This window comes from Hemiscyllium ocellatum, chromosome 11 (assembly GCF_020745735.1).
Source record: "Hemiscyllium ocellatum isolate sHemOce1 chromosome 11, sHemOce1.pat.X.cur, whole genome shotgun sequence".
NCBI classification, from domain to species: domain Eukaryota; kingdom Metazoa; phylum Chordata; class Chondrichthyes; order Orectolobiformes; family Hemiscylliidae; genus Hemiscyllium; species Hemiscyllium ocellatum.
The window spans coordinates 17,701,815-17,716,410 of NC_083411.1; the positions used below are offsets into that span (position 1 = coordinate 17,701,815).

Here is a 14,596-nt window from a genome sequence, read left to right on the forward strand (position 1 = left end):
TCCCAACCTCATCTGCCAGCACCTGGCCCATATCCCTCCAAACCCTTCCAATTCATATACCCATCCAGATACCTTTTAAATGTTGCAATTGTACTAGCCTCCACCACTTTCTCTGGCAGCTCATTCTATACACATACCACCCTCTGCGTGAAAAAATTGCCTCTTAGTCTCTTTTATATCTTTTCCCTCTCACCCTAAATCTATGCTTGCTAGTTCTGAACATTGTCAACTTATCCTATCCATGCCCCTCATGATTTTATAAACTTCTATAAGGTCACCCCTCAGCCTACGACGCTCCAGGGAAAACAGCGCCAGTCTATTCAACCTCTCCTTATAGCTTAAATCCCTCAACCCTGGCAACATCCTTGTAAATCTTTTCTGAACCCTTTCAAGTTTCACAACATCTTTCCGATAGGAAGGAGACCAGAATTGTATGGAAGATTCCATAAGTGGCTTAACCAATGCCCTGTACAGAGCAACATGACCTCCCAACTCCTGTACTCAGTACTCTGACCAATAAAGGAAAGCATACCAAACATCTTCTTCACTATCCTATCTACCTGCAACTCCACTTTCAAGGAGCAGTGAACCTGCACTCCAAGGTCTGTTTGTTCAGCAGCACTCCCTAGGACCTTACCATCAAGTGTTTAAGTCCTGCTAAGCTTTGCTTTCTCAAAATGCAGCACCTCTCATTTATCTAAATAAAACTCCATGTGCCACTTCTCAGCCCATAGGTCCATCTGATCAAGATCCAGTTGTAATCTGAGGTACCCCTCTCTTTCACTATATTTCAATCTGTGTACTTTTGTATTTCTCTGTAATTCTATTTTGAGCTCTCTCTATATACCAATCTATCTCTCTGTCCTTGGATCTCTGTGTATGTCTCTATCTCTGGTACTATTTATATATGATGTGGAGATTCCAGTGTTGGCCTGGGGTGGACAAAGTTAAAAATAACACAACACCCCAGGTTATAGTCCTGAAGGTTTGTTTGGAAGCACCAGTATTAGCTATCTTTGAAGGTTAATACTTCCAAATAAACCTGTTGGACTATAACTTGGTGTTATGTGATTTTTAACTGTTTATACGGGTATCTGGATCTCTGTCTTTCTCTCTCTCTCTTTGTATCTCACCTTATATCTCTCTCTGTATATTATATGTGTGCATGTGTAATTTCTATGATTCTGAACCTCCTTGAATATATGTGTATCTTGCTGTATTTATCTGCATCTCTACTTTTGAATCTGTGTCTTTGTATATCTGTATGTGTCTGCATATCTCAGTTTATATCTCTGGTTCACTCTGTAGCTATCAGTCTTTGGATCTCTTGCTCTTTCTGTCTGTATAACTCTACCGCTGCACATATCTGTGTCTCTCTTTGTATATATCACTCTGTGTGTCCCTCCGTAAATCCCCTTCATGATATGGAAATGTAATTCTGTCTCTCTACATATATATCCTTATATGTCTCTGTATATCTGCCCTTTGTGTATGTCAGAATTTTTCTGTCTCTGGATCGTTCATTCTTTGTATGTCTCTGTGTCTCTGTATAGTATTCTATATATCTCCCCTTGCGATGTATCTCTATTTCTCTATCCTTTTTTATATCTATCTGTATATATCTGCACTTCTGTATATGTCCATATTCTCTATGTCTGCATCACACTGTCTCACTTTCTCTGTGTATATCTCCACCTGTATGGTATCTCTCTGTCTCTGACTCTATGTATATATTTCTGTATTTCTCCCTTTCTGTATATTTGCATCTCTCTGTGTCTGGATCTCTCTCTCTGTATATCACTGTGTTTCTCTTACCCTCTCTTTCTATATTATCTCTCTGGATTTCTCTCCTTTTGTATATCTCCCACTCCCCTGTGTATATTTCTCTTTCCATCTCTCTATATCTCCTCCCTTTGTATATACTTGTATCTGTCCGTCTCAAGATTGCTCCTTTTCTTAATATATGTCCCCTAAGTATATATCTGTATCTTTGTGTCTGTATATATCTCCCCTTGTATATATCTGTATGTCTCTAGATCCTCACTTTGTATATATCCCACTCCATATGTCCATATCTCCCTTTCTGTGTATATCTATATATATATCTGTATCAGGCTCTGGATCTCTCTCTCTTTGTGTATATCTTGCAATCCATATATCTGTATTTACTTCTCTCTGTGTGTCTATATATACCTGTATCTGCCTGTCTCTAGATTGCTCCTACTTTTTGTAGATATCTCCCTTTGTGTATGTCTGTATTGCCTTCTCTTTATATATCTCCCTCTCTATGTACATCTGTCTCTAGATCTCTCCCTTCCTTTGTACATATGTTCTTCTCTATATGACTGTATCTCCCTCTGTGTGTATATCAGTAAGTGCCTGTCTCTAGACCACTCACTCTGTATATGTCTGTACCTCCCTCTCTGTATATATCTTCCTGTCTGTGTACATCTGCATGTTTCTAGATCTTATATATATATATATATATATATATATATTCCCTGCTGCATATGTCCGTATCTCCTCAATGTATCTATCTCCCATTCTCGTTCTCTTTGTATACCTCCTTCTGTATATGTCTGTATCTCCCTCGCTGTGTATGTTTGTATCTATTTGCAGTTCTGTTTCTCCTTCATAGTCCGGGAACCCCGCACTGCCCGGTTCTACCTCCTTCTCAGGATCCACAAGCCTGACCACCCTGGCTGACCCATTGTCTCAGCATGCTCCTGCCCCACTGAACTCATCTCTACCTACCTCGACACTGTCCTATCGCCCCTAGTCCAGGAACTTTCCACATACAGTCAAGACACCACCCATGCCCTCCACCTCCTCCAAGACTTCCTCAACCCCTCATCTTCACCATGGATATCCAATTCCTTTATACCTCCATCTGCCATGACCAGGGCTTCCAAGCCCTCCGTTTCTTCCTCTCCCAACGTCCCCAACAGTACCCTTCCACCGAGACTCTCATTTGTTTGGCCGAACTGGTCCTCACACTTAACAATTTCTCCTTCAAATCTTCCCACTTCCTCCAGACCAAAGGGGTAGCCATGGGCACCCATATGGGCCCCAGCTATGCCTGTCTCTTTGTTGGCTACGTAGAACAGTCCATCTTCCGTAGTTATACCAGCACCACTCCCCACCTCTTCCTCCGCTACATTGATGACTGCATTGGCGCCACCACATGCTCCCGCGAGGAGGTTGAGCAATTCATCAACTTCACAACGCATTCCACCCTGACCTTAAATTTACCTGGACCATCTCTAACACCTCCCTCCCCTTCCTGGACCTCTCCATCTCCATTAATGACGACCGACATGACACCAACATTTTTTACAAACCCACCTACTCCCACAGCTACCTGGATTACACCTCTTCCCACCCTACCTCCTTCAAAAATGCCATCCTGTATTCACAATTCCTCAGCCTCCACCGTATCTGCTCCCAGGAGGACCAGTTCCACCACAGAACACACCAGATGGCCTCCTTCTTTAGAGACCGCAATTTCCCTTCCCACGTGGTTAAAGATGCCCTCCAACACATCTCGTCCACATCCCGCATCTCCGCCCTCAGACCCCACCCCTCCAACCGTAACAAGGACAGAACCCGCACTGGTGCTCACCTTTCACCCTACCAACCTTCGCATAAATCAAATCATCTGCCGACATTTCCGCTACCTCCAAAAAGACCCCACCACCAGGGATATATTTCCCTCCCCACCCCTTTCCGCATTCCGCAAAGACCGTTCCCTCTGTGACTACCTGGTCAGGTCCACGCTCCCCCCCCCCAACAACCTATCCTCCCGCCCTCGCAACTTCCCCTGCCACTGCAGGAATTGCAAAAGCTGCGCCCCAAAGGAGCCTTCCACATCCATCAAAGTTTTACCTGCACATCCACCAATATCATTTATTGTATCCGTTGCTCCCGATGCGGTCTCCTCTACATTGGGGAGACTGGACGCCTCCTAGCAGAGCGCTTTAGGGAACATCTCCGAAATACCCGCACCAATCAACCACACCACCCCGTGGCCCAACATTTCCACTCCCCCTCCCATTAAGCCAAGGACATGGAGGTCCTGGGCCATCTTCACCGCCGCTCCCTCACTACCAGACGTCTGGAGGAAGAACGCCTCATCTTCTGCCTCGGAACACTTCAACCCCCAGGGCATCAACGTGGACTTCACCAGTTTCCTTATTTCCCCTTCTCCCACCTCACCCTAGTTCCAAACTTGCAGCTCAGCACCGTTTCCACAACTGTCCTACTGGCCTAGCTTCTTTTCCACCTATCCACTTCACCCTCCTGTCTGATCTATCACCTTCATCCCACCCCCATTCACTTATTGTACTCTATGCTACTTTCTCCCCACCCCCACTCTCCTGTCATTTATCTCTCTACCCTTCGGGACTCTGCCTGTATTCGTGATAAAGGGCTTTTGCCCGAAACGTCAATTTTCCTGCTCCTCGGATGCTGCCTGAATTGCTGTGCTCTTCTACCACCACTCTAGTCCAGAATCTGGTGTCCAGCATCTGCAGTCATTGTTTTTACCTATATCCCCCTCTGTATATGTCTGCAACCCCCTCTAGTGTATATCTGTATTTCTTTCTAGTTTGCTATATATATCACCGTCTCTGCCTGTATACATGATTAGGTTAGATTTCCTACAGTGTGGAATCAGGCCCTTCGGCCCAACAAATCCACACTGACCCTCCGAAGAGTAACCCAGCCCCCTCTGACAAATGCTCCTAACAACTATGGGCAATTTAGCATGGCTAATTCACCCGATCTGCACATCTTTGGTCTGTGGGAGGAAACCGGAGCACCCAGAGGAAACCCACGCAGACACGGGGAGAATGTGCAAACTCCACACAGACAATCGCCCGAGGCTGGAATTGAACCTGGGCATCAGTGCTAACCACTGAGCCACCATGCCACTCCAGGGCATCAATGTGGACTTCACCAGTGGAGGAGCTGGTGTTGGACTGGGCTGGACAAAGGTAAAAACCATACAACATCAGGCTATAATCCAACAGGTTTATTTGGAAACACTAGCATTTGAAAGCGAGTGCTCCCAAATAAACCTGTAGGACTGTAACCTGGTGTTGTGTGATTTTTAACTATACCTGTATCTACCTCTAAGTCTCTCTTTCCCTCTCTGTGTATATATCCCTCTCTCTCTGTATATCTGCCCTCAAGTGTGACCTGTATATGCTGTGGGGTTCCTGCGGGGGGAGGGGCATGCCAGGGCCGCCTCATCTGCGCCCTCTGCAGACCCTGGGCGGCGTTGCGGGCAGCACGGGCTCTTTCTTCTTTTCTTCTGCTCGCTTGTCAAGGCCCAGGAGGAACCGTGAGTACAGTCAGAGAGAAAAATAACAAATTAAATTACCAGGAACTTCCTGACTTCTTTTGTGAGACTGTAAACGGGTTTTACAACACTCGGCCTGAGGCGGGGAGGGAAAATAAAGTGGCTTTGAGTCGGAAATCGGCGCGACGACGCCACCTTTAATGAACCAGGAAGAGGAAAGCCTGTCACTCTTGTCATTATTTGCTTCTTGGCATTTTATAAACATATCTAAATACTTGTTTTCTGAGGTGATGTATTTGTGGACGGGATAATTCCCCATCTCCCTCCCTTTCCCTTCCTTCCTGGCTGGAGAGCTGTATCTTCAGATGAATGGTTGTTTCCCCCTTTAAAGAAAATGACTGGTGAGTCAGTAGGTAGACAGCACAAGAAGTAAAAAAAAGAGGCAAGAGTTTTTAAAAAATAGAGCACTAGAGTCCTCTTTTTGTTTATATGTTTACATTGTGATGATAAATGTTAGTGGGATGTTTCCATGCAGGCCTCTCTAGGCCTTTACTCTGAAAGGCACAACTGTCCTGTGGGCGTTTAAAATACTTAGTCTGAATGCAGGCATGCAGTTTTAGGGTTCGTTTATTGCACAGTTTTGATTTTCTTTCTTCATTACCCTGTTCCTTCATGATTAGTGTAGGGAAAAAAGGAACCTTAGTTATAGCAGGATGAATGTTATCTTCAGATGCATGACCCCTGAAGCGTGCCAGAAGTATCCTTGATGTGCTTGCGGAATACCAACTGTGTATTGTCCGCTGTTTAGATTTGTACATTTTGGTTTTTTTTTTGTTGCAAAACTTTTGAGGAAAGTGTCCTAAAATGTCAGTTTTGAAAAACACACAAAATCCTACTTGATTTTTATCATGTTTATTTAATTGGTATAAATTTTATTTTCAAATAGATAGCTGCCAAGCCATACCATAAAATTATATTAGTGTCAAAACCTTTACAGTGGAACAAGATGTCATCTGAATTTAAGCATTCACAAAAATTGCAGTTTCTGATCTATGCTTTGCTAAAGTATTATTTTACATATGCTGATTGCTGTAACTTTGAGGATGCCTTTCATGTCATTCTTTCTGTATATATCTTTCACATCTTACAGCCATAGAGTCATAGAGATGTACAGCATGGAAACAGACCCTTTGGTCCAACTAGTCCATGCTGACCAGATATCCTAACCTAATCTAGTCCCATTTACCAGCACTTGGCTCATATCCCTCTAAACCCATCCAGATGCCTTTTAAATACTGTAATTGTACCAGCCTCCACCACTTCCTTTGACAGCTCATTCCATACATGCACCACCCTCTGTGTGGAAAAGTTGCTTCTTAGGTCCCTTTTAAACCTTTCCCCTCTCATCCTAAACCTATGCCCTCTAGTTCTGTACTTCCCCCACCCCAGGGAAAAGACCTTATCTTTTTATCCTATCCATGCCCCTCATGATTTTGTAAACCTCTGTAAGGTCACCCCTCAGCCTCCGACATTCCAGGGAAAACAGCCCCAGCCTATTCAGCCTCTCCCTAAAGCTCAAATCCTCCAACCCTGGCAACATCCTTGTCAATCTTTTCTGAACCCTTTCAAGTTTCACAGCATCCTTCTGATACGAAGGAGACCAGAATTGCATGCAATATTCCAAAAGTGGCCTAACCAATGTCCTGTACAGCTGCAACATGACTTCCCAATGCTGTGACCAGTAAAGGAAAGCATACCAAACACCACCTTCACTATCCAATCTTCTTCCCAGAGAGTGAACTATTTTAAGGCATGGAGTTCTTCACAACTACCTTCACCATTTTCCATTTCTGTGGCACAAGCCTGTTAGTTTGTGGACTCAGTAAAACCTGGGTTAACTCAAATTTCACTTAAGATTGGAATTTGGGTTGGAATAAATTGAGAGCTGGGGAGAGAAAAAGTAGTTTTTATGTTTCCTCAGACATCCATGGTCATTTGGTAAAAACAATGACTGCAGATGGTGGAAACCAGATTCTGGATTAGTGGTGCTGGAAGAGCACAGCAGTTCAGGCAGCATCCAAGGAGCAGCGAAATCAACGTTTCGGCAAAAGCCCTTCATCAGGAATAAAGGCAGTGAGCCTGAAGCGTGGAGAGATAAGCTCGAGGAGGGTGGGGGTGGGGAGAAAGTAGCATAGAGTACAATGGGTGAGTGGGGGAGGGGGGAGGGGATGAAGGTGATAGGTCAGGGAGGAGAGCGTGGAGTGGATAGGTGGAAAAGGAGATAGGCAGGTAGGACAAGTCCGGACAAGTCATGGGGACAGTGCTGAGCTGGAAGTTTGGAACTAGGGTGAGGTGGGGGAAGGGGAAATGTTGAAGTCCACATCGATGCCCTGGGGTTGAAGTGTTCCGAGGCGGAAGATGAGATGTTCTTCCTCCAGGCATCTGGTGGTGAGGGAGCGGCAGTGAAGGAGGCCCAGGACCTCCATGTCTTCGGCAGAGTGGGAGGGGGAGTTGAAATGTTGGGCCATGGGGCGGTGTGGTTGATTGGTGCGGGTGTCCAGGAGATGTTCCCTAAAGCGCTCTGCTAGGAGGCGCCCAGTCTCCCCAATGTAGAGGAGACCGCATCGGGAGCAACGGATACAATAAATGATATTAGTGGATATGCAGGTAAAACTTTGATGGATGTGGAAGGCTCCTTTAGAGCCTCGGATAGAGGTGAGGGAGGAGGTGTGGGCACAGGTTTTACAGTTCCTCTGGTGGCATGGGAAAGTGCCAGGATGGGAGGGTGGGTTGTAGGGGGAGCGTGGACCTGACCAGGTAGTCACGGAGGGAATGGTCTTTGCGGAAGGTGGAAAGGGGTGGGGAGGAAAACATATCCCTGGTGGTGGGGTCTTTTTGGAGGTGGTGGAAATGTCGGCGGATGATTTGACAATTTCCCTTCCCACGTGGTTAAAGATGCCCTCCAACGCATCTCGTTCACATCCCGCACCTCTGCCCTCAGACCCCACCCCTCCAACCGTAACAAGGACAGAACGCCCCTGGTGTTCACCTTCCACCCCCCCAACCCTTTGCGTAAACCAAATCATCCGCCGACATTTCCGCCATCTCCAAAAAGACCCCACCACCAGGGATATATTTTCCTCCCCACACCTTTCCGCCTTCCGCAAAGACCGTTTCTTCCGTGACTACCTGGTCAGGTCCACGCCCACCTACAACCCACCCTCCCTTCCTGGCACTTTCCCCTGTCATCACAGGAACTGTAAAACCTGTGCCCACACCTCCTCCCTCACCTCTATCCAAGGCGCTAAAGGAGCCTTCCACATCCATCAAAGTTTTACCTGTACATCCACTAATATCATTTATTGTATCCGTTGCTCCCAATGCGATCTCCTCTACATTGAGGAGACTGGGCGCCTCCTAGCAGAGAGCTTTAGGGAACATCTCCTGGACACCCACACCAATCAACCACACCGCCCCGTGGCCCAACATTTCAACTCCCCCTCCCACTCTGCCGAGGACATGGAGGTCCTGGGCCTCCTTCACCGCTGCTCCCTCACCACCAGACGCCTGGAGGAAGAACGCCACATCTTCCGCCTCGGAACACTTCAACCCCAGGGCATCAATGTGGACTTCAACAGTTTCTTCATTTCCCCTTCCCCCACCTCACCCTAGTTCCAAACTTCCAGCTCAGCACTGTCCCCATGACTTGTCCGGACTTCTCTTTTTCCACCTATCCACTCCACCCTCTCCTCCCTGACCTATCACCTTCCTCCCCTCCCCCCTTCCCCACTCACCCATTGTACTCTATGCTACTTTCTCCCCACCCCCACCCTCCTCTAGCTTATCTCTCCACGCTTCAGGCTCACTGCCTTTATTCCTGATGAAGGGCTTTTGCCCAAAACGTCGATTTCGCTGCTCCTTGGATGCTGCCTGAACTGCTGTGCTCTTCCAGCACCACTAATCCAGATCCATGGTCATTTGGTCAAGTTGAGTGACAGAGACAGTGGTAAATGATTTAAGTTTATTAATTTAAATAAGATAAAAGTGTGTAACATTAATGCTACTATAGTGTGGAGGCTAAATATAGGTTTCCTACAGAGCCTTCTCTTACAACAGTCTCAGTATAGAAATGTTAAGTGGTCTCTTACTGGATTGTTGCAAGAAAGGGAGACCTGGAATGCGCCTGGCTATCTTTACTATGAAGAGCTGAATAACTGATCAGCACTTTGCCACATTTATTTTCCCTGGATGGACAAGCAGGTTCAAACTGCAAAGGAGCCAGTGTGCCTCTTCCATTTTGTAGATCCAGGGTGTTGAGTCCACACAGCATCCTGAGAGGAATAGTACTTTGAAGTAACTTTGCCACTTATGCACAGTGATATGTAGAGGAGAGAGGGAAGGTGAGAAGGAGGGTGCAGAAATGGGAAGTGAGGAGCATTATCTTTTGTATAGTGGTTGAACTATGGGGCGGCACAGTGGCAAGCACTGCTGCCTCACAGCGCCAGAGACCCGGGTTCAATTCCCACCTCAGGCAACTGTCTGTGGAGTTTGCACATTCTCCCCATGTCTGCACATTCTCCCCGTGTCTGCGTGGGTTTCCTCCGAGAGCTCCGGTTTCCTCCCACAGTCCAAACAAAATGTGCAGGCTAGGTGAATTGGCCATGCTAAATTGCCTGTAGTGTTAGGTGAAGGGGTAAATGTAGGGGGAATGTGTCTGGGTGGGTTGCTCTTCGGAGGGTTTGTGTGGACATGTTGGGCTGAAGGGCCTGTTTCCACACTGTAAGTAATCTAAAAAAAACTTTTGTGACTACTTGGATATGAATGGTGGTGAAATTTGAGTTTAATAAAATCTTGAATTAAAAATTAATGGTAACAATTAACCATTGACCATCACCAGCTTCACTAATGTCCTTTTCGAAGGAAAATCTGCCATTCTCATGTGGCTTAGCCTATTTGTGACTTCAGGCCCATAATTAGCTGCCCTGTAAAATAGCTTAGCAACCCACTAAGTTATTTCTAATTGCAACAAAGTTTGATAATAGTTTTGAAATTGGAACAATTACCACCTTCACCTGGTATTGACCAAGGCCACGGACATGACCATAACACACAGCCCAGTTAACCCTGCAGAGTCCTCCTTATAAACTTTTAGGAGCCTGTGTCAAAATTAGGAGATCACGTATTACAGATAATACACCAGACATCAATATTCCTAGGTGTGTCCTCTTTCACCAGCAGGACAGATCCAGCAGAGGTGATGAAGCAGTGGGAAACAACACGTGGGAGTTGCCATCATAATACTAAACAGTGACTCCAGACATGGTGTCAGATGAAACAGGGACACTTGCTGATTATCACCAACCTCAACCCCTGCCTTAGCTGATAAATTGGTTTCATAAGGCCAAAAGATATAAGACCAAAGTTAGACCATTTGGCCCATCGAGCCCACTCCACCTTTTGATCATGGCTGATATGTTTCTCAACCTCAGTCTCCTGCTTTCTCCCTGTAACCTTAGATTCTTGACTAATAAAAGATCTGTCTTAAATTGCTTAGTGACTGGCTTCCATAGCCTTTTGTGGCAGTGAGTTCCACAGAATCATCAGCCTCTGACTGAAGAAATTCCTCCTCATCTCAATTCCAAAGGAACATCTCTTCACTCTGAGACTGTGCCCTAGGGCTCTGGTCTCTCCTACTAGTGAAAACATCTTCTCCACTTCCACTCTATCCAGGCCTTTCAGTATTCTATAAGTTTCAATGTGATCACCCTGAATCCTTTTAAATTCCATTGAGTACTTAACAGAGTCCTCAACCACTCCCCGGATGACAAGCCATTCATTCATTCTTGTAAACCTCCTCTGGACCCCCTTCAACACCATCATATCCTTCCTAAGATACGAGGTCACAGCTGCTCACAATATTCCAAAAGCGATCTGACCAGAGCCTCATACAGTTCCCGCAGTACATCTTATGTTCTAGCCCTGTCAAAATGAATCCTAACATTGTATTTGCCTTCCTAACTGCCAAATGAACCTTCATTTTCAGAGAATCCTGAGTCAAGACTCCTAAATCACTTCATGTTTTAGATTTCTGAAGTCTTTCCCCATTTAGAAAATATTTTTTCACAGAGCTATTCTTCCTAACAATGTGCATGATGTCACGCATTACCACACTGTATTCCATCTACCACTTTTTTATCCAGTCTCCGAGCCTGTCTATGTTCTTCTACAACCTCCCTACATCCTCAACACTACCTGTCCCTTCCCTACCTTGAGTCATCTGCAAACTTAGCAACGATGTCCTCAGTTCTCTTCTCCAGATCATTAATGTGTAACATGAATTATGGGAGTTATGGTCCCAAACTGACCCTGTGGAACTCCACTAATCACGGGCTGCCATCCTGAAAACAAACTGTTTATCCTCACTCCCTGCCTTCTGCCAGTCAGCCATTCCTCTTTCCATGCCAGTACCTTGCCTCTAACATCATGGGCTGTTATTTAGCAGCCTCCTATGCGACACTTCGTCAAAGGCCTTCTAGAAAACCAAATAAGTTGCGTCCACTAACTCTCCTTTGTCTAATTTATTCATTACCTTATTGAAAATTTCAATCAGATTTGTCAGACATGACCTGCCCTTGATGAAACTGTGCAGACTACACCCTGTTTTATCATAAACTGCCTATACGTCGCAATCTCATCCTTAATAATAGACTCTAAAATCTCTAAGCCAAGTAAATCAAACAATTCAAAGTTTGTGCGAAGATTTGTAGCTCGGGTGCTTGTTGTAGTGGTTCTGTTCGCCGAGCTGGAAGTTTTTGTTGCAAACGTTTCGTCCCCTGGCTAGGAGACATCATCAGTGCTCTGGAGCCTCCTGCGAAGCGCTTCTTTGATGTTTCTTCCGGCATTTATAGTGGTCTGTCCTTGCCGCTTCTGGGTGTCAGTTTCAGCTGTCCGCTGTAGTGATTGGTATATTGGGTCCAGGTCGATGTGTCTGTTGATGGAATTTGCGGATGAATGCCATGCCTCTAGGAATTCCCTGGCTGTTCTCTGTCTGGCTTGCCCTATGATAGTAGTGTTTTCCCAGTCGAATTCATGTTGCTTGTTGTCCGAGTGTGTGGCTACTAGGGATAGCTGGTCGTGTCGTTTAGTGGCTAGTTGGTGTTCATGTATGCAGATTGTTAGCTGTCTTCCTGTTTGTCCTATATAGTGTTTTGTGCAGTCCTTGCATGGACCACTATAAATGCCGGAAGAAACATCAAAGAAGCGCTTCGCAGGAGGCTCTAGAGCACTGATGATGTCTCCTAGCCAGGGGACGAAACGTTTGCAACAAAAACTTCCAGCTCGGCGAACAGAACCACTATAAATCAAACAATCTAAGCAACATGCGATCCCACAATCAATGGATCAGATCTAGCTTCTATAGTCCTACCACATCTGATTGTGAGTGATATTGAACAATTAAACAACTCGCTGGAAGAGGAAGCTCCACAGACATCCTCATACTAAATGATGGAGGAAGCCCAGGAAATCAGTGCAAATGAGAAGGCTGAAGCATTTACATGCTGCTTCAGTCAGAAATGCTGAATCTTGGTCACCTCCTGAGGTCCTCACCATCATAGATGCCAGTCTTGAGTCAATTTGATTCAGTACACTTGATATCAAGAAATGTCTGAAAGCACTGAATATGGAAAGTCTATGGGCCCTGACAATATCCTGGCAACTTTACTGAAGACTTTAGGTCAGAACCAGTCACACCACTAGCCAAGCTGTTCCAGTACAGTTTGAACACTGTCCTCTACCCAGCAATGTAAAAAAATGACCAAGTATGTCCTGTCCACAAAAAGCAGGACAAATCTGATTTGGAAAATACCACCCCCTTCGCCTATCTTGATCATTAGCAAAGCAATGGAAACTTTATTTGACAATCTATCCAGTGACATTCAGTCAATAATAATCTTGTGACCAATGCTCAGTTTGGGTTATGTGAGACCGACTCACCTCTTGATCTCGTTACAACTTTTGTCCAAGTATAGACAAAACTTTACTGAAGAGGAAGTGAAGGTGACTGTCCTTGACCTTAACTTGATTCAGCAGTTGATTGAGTGTGGCACCAACCAGCCTTAGCAACTTTGGCATCAGTGGAAATCAAAAAAATAAAAACCAGTTGTTTGAAGTCTTATCAACACAAAGAAAGATGGTTGTAGTTGTTGGAGATCAATCATCTCGGTCTCAAGGAGTCACTCAGAGTAGTGCCTTAATGCATCTTCAGCTGCATTGTCAATGATCTTTGCTCCTTAAGGTCAAAAGTGGGTATTTTCAGTGATGATTGTCATTTGTGACTGAGTCAGATACTGAAGCAATCATGTCCCAATGCAATTTGAACTTGAAACTGTATCACCATTTCTTCACTGTTATGAATCAAAATCTTGACACTCCCTTCCAAATAGCACTGTGGGTGTTTCTACACCCCAAAGAGTTCAGCAATTCAAGAAGGCAGTTCACCACCACTTTGACCAGGGCAATTAGAGATGGGCAATAAATGCTCACCCCATCAGCAGCACCCACATAGAACATAGAAAAGTTCAGCACAGAACAGGCCCTTCGGCCCACGCTGTTGTGTCAAGGATTAATCCTAATATAAAATAAAATAACCTAACCCACGCACTGTTGTCCATGTGCATGTTCAGCAGTCTATTAAATGCCCCTAATGACTTTGCTTCCACCACCACCACTGGCAACGCATTCCATGCATTCACAACTCTCTGCATAAAGAGTAGATGTCCCCTCTATACCTTTCTCCTAATATCTTAAATCTATGACCCGTTGTGCCAGTCAATCCTGCCCTGGGGAAAAGTCTCTGGCTATTGACTCTATCCATTTCCTCTATTACCTTGTATATCTTGATCAGGTCACCTCCCTTCCTTCTCTCTCTCTCTCTCTCAAGAGAGAGAGAAAAGTTCGAGATTAGTCAACATCTCTTCATAAGGCAAGCTCTCCAGTCCAGGCAGCATTCTGGTAGACCTTTGCACCCTCTCCAAAGCCTCTGTATCTTTCCTACAGTAGGGCGACTAGACCTGGACACAACATTCCAAATGTTGTCTCACCAGGGACTTGTAGAGCTGTAGCAAAACCTCGCGGCTGTTAAACTCGATTCCCCTGTTAATGAAAGCCAAAACACCATATGCTTTCTTAATAATTCCATCCACTTGGGTGGCAACTTTGAGGGGGTCTATGTACTTGAACACTAAGATCCCTCTGTTCCTCCACACTTCCAAGAATCCTGTCTTTAATCCTATA

The 14,596-nt window shown here is 45.3% G+C and overlaps 1 protein-coding gene across 2 annotated transcripts in view; it reads left to right on the plus strand.

Annotated features, from left to right (window-relative positions):
- The first annotated feature begins 5,279 nt into the window (after positions 1 to 5,279).
- The window catches only part of zbtb33 (zinc finger and BTB domain containing 33), a 38,290-nt gene continuing 28,973 nt past the window's right edge, over positions 5,280 to 14,596 (plus strand). Inside the window, exon 1 of one of the 2 annotated variants that reach the window (XM_060832046.1) lies at positions 5,280 to 5,344. Coding sequence is in view for 1 of the 2 variants with exons in the window: in XM_060832045.1 (XP_060688028.1) it covers positions 5,697 to 5,703 (7 nt within the window). In the remaining variant the exon portion in view is untranslated. Of the gene's footprint in view, positions 5,345 to 5,634; positions 5,704 to 14,596 lie in introns of those variants that run through there. The other variant, XM_060832045.1, reaches the window with a different exon arrangement.